This window comes from Scomber japonicus, chromosome 10 (assembly GCF_027409825.1).
Source record: "Scomber japonicus isolate fScoJap1 chromosome 10, fScoJap1.pri, whole genome shotgun sequence".
NCBI classification, from domain to species: Eukaryota; Metazoa; Chordata; class Actinopteri; order Scombriformes; family Scombridae; genus Scomber; species Scomber japonicus.
The window spans coordinates 6,703,044-6,709,529 of NC_070587.1; the positions used below are offsets into that span (position 1 = coordinate 6,703,044).

General features: G+C 39.3%; 1 protein-coding gene across 1 annotated transcript; it reads left to right on the forward strand.

The window, feature by feature from the left end:
* The first annotated feature begins 3,476 nt into the window (after positions 1-3,476).
* Positions 3,477-5,122, forward strand: rab42b (RAB42, member RAS oncogene family). The gene is made up of 2 exons (XM_053327965.1): positions 3,477-3,694; positions 4,672-5,122. Exons 1-2 carry the CDS (start codon positions 3,477-3,479, stop codon positions 5,120-5,122), a joined length of 669 nt encoding a protein of 222 aa, XP_053183940.1.
* The last annotated feature ends 1,364 nt before the right edge of the window (positions 5,123-6,486 follow it).

Below are 6,486 nucleotides of genomic sequence, written 5' to 3' on the forward strand. Positions count from 1 at the left end.
GACTCAACAACAGGGTGCAGAGACAGTTTGTATCTGACCTGAAGTTGCAGTGATGCATAAATATCTACTGCTACTCTTTGCTTCCAGGAGTCCAGTTCACCTCATTGAAAGTCTCTCGATTATTTTCCCTCGTACTATAGACAATAGTCTGATGATCGCACGCTGCTTTTCATCTTTCATCTGCTTTATATGTGTACATATGCCCATGTTCATCTGGTGGGAAGGGAGGGAGCTGCGGGAAAACTGCCTACCCAAACTTTAATGGAATATGCAAAACTTGAATAACGTGTTTATGGAACATGGAATTAAGGACATTGCGGAAGACCTGCACTCAATGCACAGCGTGCGCAATATCTTATCTTTAAGGTTATGACAATTGGGCAGAATTATGATATGTACAGTATATTTTGCAGTTAATGTATAGATATAAAAAAAATATTTGCAATATGATTAGCAATGTTGGCAAGGTGGGTGAGTGACACAGGGTCAGTGCAATCAGGTTTCTAATTGGGACATCCTGCCTACTAGTCTAATGTTGAACACTATGGAAATCCTGATAGGAAACTGCATATGGTTCTTTGAGACTTCTGTTATCAAAATTTTGACTGTATATCATGACAGAAATATCATTGGTACATTTTATTGTCTTGTTTGAAATGCTTGTCATTGTCTTACAAATTAATTTTATGATATTTTACGTATGGTTATATTTAAACTTGTTTCTCCTTTGAAGGTTATAATACAAGCATATGTTAGCTTGTGTTCAGGGTTACGTCACGTGTATAAACGACATGTGACTGGTTTCAAATAATCTTGCGTTGCATGCATATCATGAGCCTGAGATAAAAGTCTCTAAGGTTTTTGTGACTGGGTTATTTATGAAGTTTTCTGTTATAATGTTAAAGTTTTTGTCAATGTCAGAGTTCTTCAGTAAAGTTATTGCAAACTTGTACACGTTGCAATGTTTTAATATCTGAAGTTTATGTTAATGTTTGAGGCCTTTTACTTGCTGAGATCAACAATGACAGCCGAAATGCAGAAATGGACCAAGCAAATGTTTTTTGAACTTTGAGCCTTTTACTGACTTGAAACTTCCTAAAATGAAATCTACTGATGCATCATCTGACAATTCAACTTTAAGTGACACTTGAGTAATCAGTATTAACTGGAAAAGAAAGCTTGGCATATGAAAACTGAGTCACAAAACCAAAACATTGACCTAAATTTGATCTCAAAACATCAGTAGCGTCCAACTGTAGATTATAAGCATCAAGCTTCCATGTTACACTTCCATTAAGAGTCTGCGGTGTCAAATGGAGTGACAGAGGTCATAAATCAGCCCATTTAATAAACGCTTCTGTTTGTCTGTTGGTGTGAATGTAGAACAAACATGTCATATCTGTATATCTATGTAGTTCAGATACATGTGTGATGTGTGTTTATTCAGAATAAATCTATTTTTATTCCTCATGACAGTCTTGCCTCCATTTAGTGGAGCTGAAAATCATAACTGCTTTCTATCAGTGATTGATGACAAAACTAAAAAGCAATGCAAGATACTCTCACATCCTTCACACTGTTCACTGATTTGATAACCTTCATGAAAAAAATAACACTCATACACAATTATGAGCAATAGCTAATAAATTATTATAATTCCTATTGGACTTGTTAAAGGTGCAAAAGAACATCCAAATCTAAACAGGTACGATTAATTTTTGAATTTTAATTACAGGACTGGAATCATCTCTAAAAATTCGACAAGAGTTTAAATATATTGATAGATGCTACACAATAACTAGATTTAAATTGTTTGCTTATGCTGTAGCAGGTTTGTTAAATAAAAAGTAAAACATGATCAAATCTGTTTTAAATTTTCATTACACACCACATATCAAAGTGCATATGATGACAGATGGTGAGTCAGATTTCATGTTGAACCAACATTGTGTATTCAAAACTTTCAATCAAAAACAATTGAGATGTTTTGTCATGTCATATCTGGGAGCAAATGCAGTATTTAGATTTTGAATGGACCGCAGATATCCCATGACATAATGCCATCACTGATATAATAAACATAATGCACATACATAATAAACTCATCACAGAAAAATAAGTCGTTAATCATGAGCCCAGAGGTAGATACCACCAAAATACATTTACCCATTAGTATTGTACTAAGATTTTGTAATACTTCAGAATTTCCATTTTACACTGCTTTATGCTTAAAACCCCTCCAGTAAAATTCAACTCCATCATATTCATTTGGCAGCTTTATATTCTGCAGTTTAAACCCAGTCTTCCATTCAAAATGTATCAGTTATGACTTGTTATAGATGAAACTACTCTACAATAGATTCAATAGTTAAAGTAACTCCATCTCAACTGGCTGCAACATTAACAATATAAATTCAGGTGTAATAATTATTTCATAATTTTACTGATAATACATATTAAGTAAGATATGTGTGCATGACTTTTGTAACAGTTTCTTTTTTTCTTTTTTTTAACATTGTTTTTGACCTTTACTCACAGTTAGTAAATGGTCTGAATACTTCTTTCACCATTGCATGACTCTTTCCTAGTGTTTCCCAGGGGATCTAAAGCCGTATTGTTATCAACTTCCCTTTTTGGTAACAAGTTCACTCTACGGATGAGACCATAAAGTGATAAAAACTGCTGCAAAATAAACGGTCAAACACAGTTGCCCACACTAACCCTCACTTTCTATGACTTTCACTTATAATTTGCTGACAGCAGAAAACAAGGGTTTGCCTCAATATGGTATTAAATGAAACTACTACTTCCTTTTAAACCTCCCCCCTTTCTCTCCCAGATCTGGCCCTCCCTATGTCCTTGCGCTCATGCCCCTCCTTTTGTCAAGTATCAACAGGCAAACTTTAGAAGTCCACACCCCTGTACAGTCACACTCACATGCACATGCTTACAGTAGCAGTTAAGATCAGCAGCTTAGATGGGAACTGCAGCGATACTGGAATCTACTTTGTGTGGGACAGATTCTTCTACATCTCTGCTTTTTTGGAGGATGTGAGGAGCCAACATGAGAATGAGACAGACGGAGTTGTGCTGCAACAATCCACTGCATAGACGTGTGGGATGACTGTCAACATAGATTGCTCTAATGATCGTGAGATTTATAAGGAGTGGCTGCTTTGGTTGTTTCTCAACTTTGGGAACGTTACAGATAGGAAACTAACTGGTTGGTTGGTGTGGGGTTTCTAATCTCTTGCAGGTTCTTCATCTTTCTCTCTTCGAGCCCTAGGTTGTTCCCTATTCTTCTAACCATTCCTAACTTTACCTACAACCCCATTTGTAATTCCTGCACTGCATTCTTTTTTTCCTTTCTGCTTACTGCTCTCTATTACTTCTCTGCTCTTCCCTCTCTATCCCAGAACTTTCACTCTCTATTCCCAAAAGCTCTTCCCATCCCTCTTTTCCCATCGTCAGTAACAATGGATCTGACTTTGTGGCAGTACCAGTTCAGAGTCATCATGCTGGGGGACTCCACAGTGGGCAAATCCTCCCTGCTGAAGCGCTACACTGAGGATTTGTTCCTGGAATCCATCAATGAGACAGTGGGTGTAGACTTCTACGTCCACTTCCTGGAGGTGGAGCCGGGGGTCCGCGTCAAACTGCAGTTCTGGGACACAGCTGGACAGGAGAGGTTCAGGTGAGAATGAACAATATGTGGTGGCAAATATGGAAAATAGGTGTCTGTGTTCTACAATGGTACCAGTCATAGCTGAACACATCCCCTAGAGCAGTTTGGATGACCTTTTATATCATAATATCACTACTTCATTATGCAGCAGGCCTTGTGGTACACGTTTGTGCCTCTTTGTATGAGACAATACAATATCTCGTGAAAACAAAGATGACTATTCTCATGTCGAATATTAAAGAAACACATATGCATGCAAATATACTATCCAAACAAACTACCACTGGTTATTCCATTCACGACAGATCTGTTATCATTGTTTGCTCTCAGCTACGATTGTGTATCCACCCCGTCACCCTCTCAAGTCTCAGTCTACAATGTGTATGCAGATGCAGTGGAAAGTGGACAAGGCACATCTCTCAGCATATATAATGAAATAGCTAAGAGTGACATCTTCCCTTCTGTCTCAAAATCCATTATTTCAGTTCTCCAGCTGAATGAACCGCAGCAAATTACAAACTGTGCCTGTTGTTGTTTACCTCCTCTCTCTATGGTATCTGTAGCCAGCTAATCCCATGAGTCAGCTAAATGAGTCTGTATTGTACTTCAGGTTTTGTTTTTGTAATCAACAACTTTAATAGAGGTAATGTTTCACCAACCAGCTGCTGGGAGGACCCTTTAATTCATTCCTTTGATTTAAACATTCAGTGACTCATGGGGGAACTACATGCCTTTCAACAGTGTCATGATTAGCGTGAGAAAGCACAGTGGTTATCAATTTCTTATAAAGAAGCAACTATTTGCCAATCTGCTTATCTAAAATAGCTCAACTGAAACAGTGCAGGGACTCAGTTGAGTATTTGCTCACTGAAACAGGAAATAAGTCTGAACTCTGCACTGCCTGGTGGGAGGTTTTGGGTGGTTTTGAGGTGTTGAAATTCAGATCTCCTCTTTCTTTTTACACTTTTTCTTTATTCTTTCCTTAGGTCAGTCACCCGCTCTTATTACCGCAACTCGGTTGGAGGCCTCCTGGTGTTTGACATGACCAACCGAGCCTCATTTGAGCATATTAAGGAGTGGCATGCTGAGGTGTGTGAGCGGGTGCAACCACATAAGGTTCTGTTCGTGCTGGTGAGCCAGAAGAGTGACCGAGATGCTCATGGGGAGAGGATGGTGAGTCGGGAAGAGGCTCAGAAGCTGGCCGGACAGTTAGGGATGCCCTATGTGGAGGCCTCTGCCAAGACAGGCTACAACGTGAGGGATGCCTTTGAGCTCCTCGCTCGACGGATCTACCAGGGTCTGTTGAGTGGAGAGGTAGAGCTGCAAGAGGGCTGGGATGGGGTCAAGTGCGCCGCCCCACAGGCTCTGCAGTTACAGAGAGCCAGCCTGAATAAGCCCAGCACAATCTCCAAGAACAAGAAGAAGTGCTGTGGTTAAACTGCACTGGTGGTGGTCACCTGTATGCACACTGTTACAAAAAACAGCCGGATTTGTGGTGACTCTTAACTTTATGACATAATCATGGAACACATTGATTTGCACCTTTGCCGTGAAGATACAGCACGTCTAAAACATTTCACAATGCAAGACTGTGACTCTCTATATGTGTTCTTTTACATCTCTGAAAACAATGTTTGTGAACTTAACTACTGTTTTTTTAATGTTAACTCTGCATTTTGTGTTTTTATGGGGAAGTGCTTGGCACATAGCTGATCAGACTAACATGACAGATGTTGTCATTGCCTACCTCAGTTCAGTAGGGGCAGGCATTGTAATGATGATATCCAGTAATTGGGGCTTTTTCCCTATTAAGTCTAATAGGTGCTAAAGATGAAACTCCGTCACAAGACCATTTCATGTATTAGGACTGGATACTATCACGTCTGCTGTGCTATTGATGGGGGGATCTCAGGACATATTAACTAGAAAAGTGGCTCCCAAATGGAGGGAGCCAAAAATATATATTTGATAAAACTCCTCCTGAGGTCTTGATTTGTTACTAAGGTTTGCAAGTTTGATTTCTTTTGAGGAGTCACAAGCAGCATCCTGTTTTTCGCTCAGAAACTATTTCTGAACATGATTCTGGGGGTTCTTGTCTGTGGTGCTTAGTTGGACTGTTACTATCAGTGCTGTGCATGTTATTGAAAATGAGTAATTAACTAGTTACTACTCTCAAAAAGTACTTTACAAATTACAGCATATAAAAGAAACCTAGTCACCAGGGAAAGTAAATTTTGCTTTACTTTTAAATGTCTGCTTCAATTCTCTTATTAATACACAAATAGCTATATTATTACTGATGATGGAAAGTAAGCAGTGGAACTGTGAAACTGATTGTAGCATTGGGCCTTCATATCAAGCTGTGTTGGCAGTGTAAAATGAAATAGGCTTAACAACTGTTTCTCAGACATTGGGCAATAATTTCATATCTTGATGGGCCTAATAGACAGGCCACCTGCACATAGACTACACATAGCCTAATGTCCATTTCAGGACAGCTGACTCACATTGCCTTAACTGTCCGTCATTGTGTGGGCTATGGGTGGGTGGATGGATAGAAACAGAAAATATTTCTAGGTATCTCCAAGCAGTGGAATTACTTCAAGCATTGACTGGCAGCAGACAAAATGATGGGGGGTATTGGCAATTATGCTGCTGGTGAATCTTTTGGGCCTGGGAAGTTTTCTGTAAAGAACTTTGTTGGATCACTAATAATTGCACAGCATCCTGCAAGTGAGTGATTTTAACAGGTGTCAGTGTTACCTCAGGGTTCTGCCCAGCACAAACACAGTGGCAAGCAG

What these genes read in the sequence shown, in the direction of transcription:
- rab42b (XM_053327965.1), top strand. Translation starts at nt 3,477, where the DNA reads ATGGATCTGACTTTGTGGCAGTACCAGTTCAGAGTCATCATGCTGGGG. An exon ending in GCTGGACAGGAGAGGTTCAG is followed by an intron (nt 3,695 to 4,671) that starts GTGAGAATGAAC and finishes TTCTTTCCTTAG; the next exon opens with GTCAGTCACCCGCTCTTATT.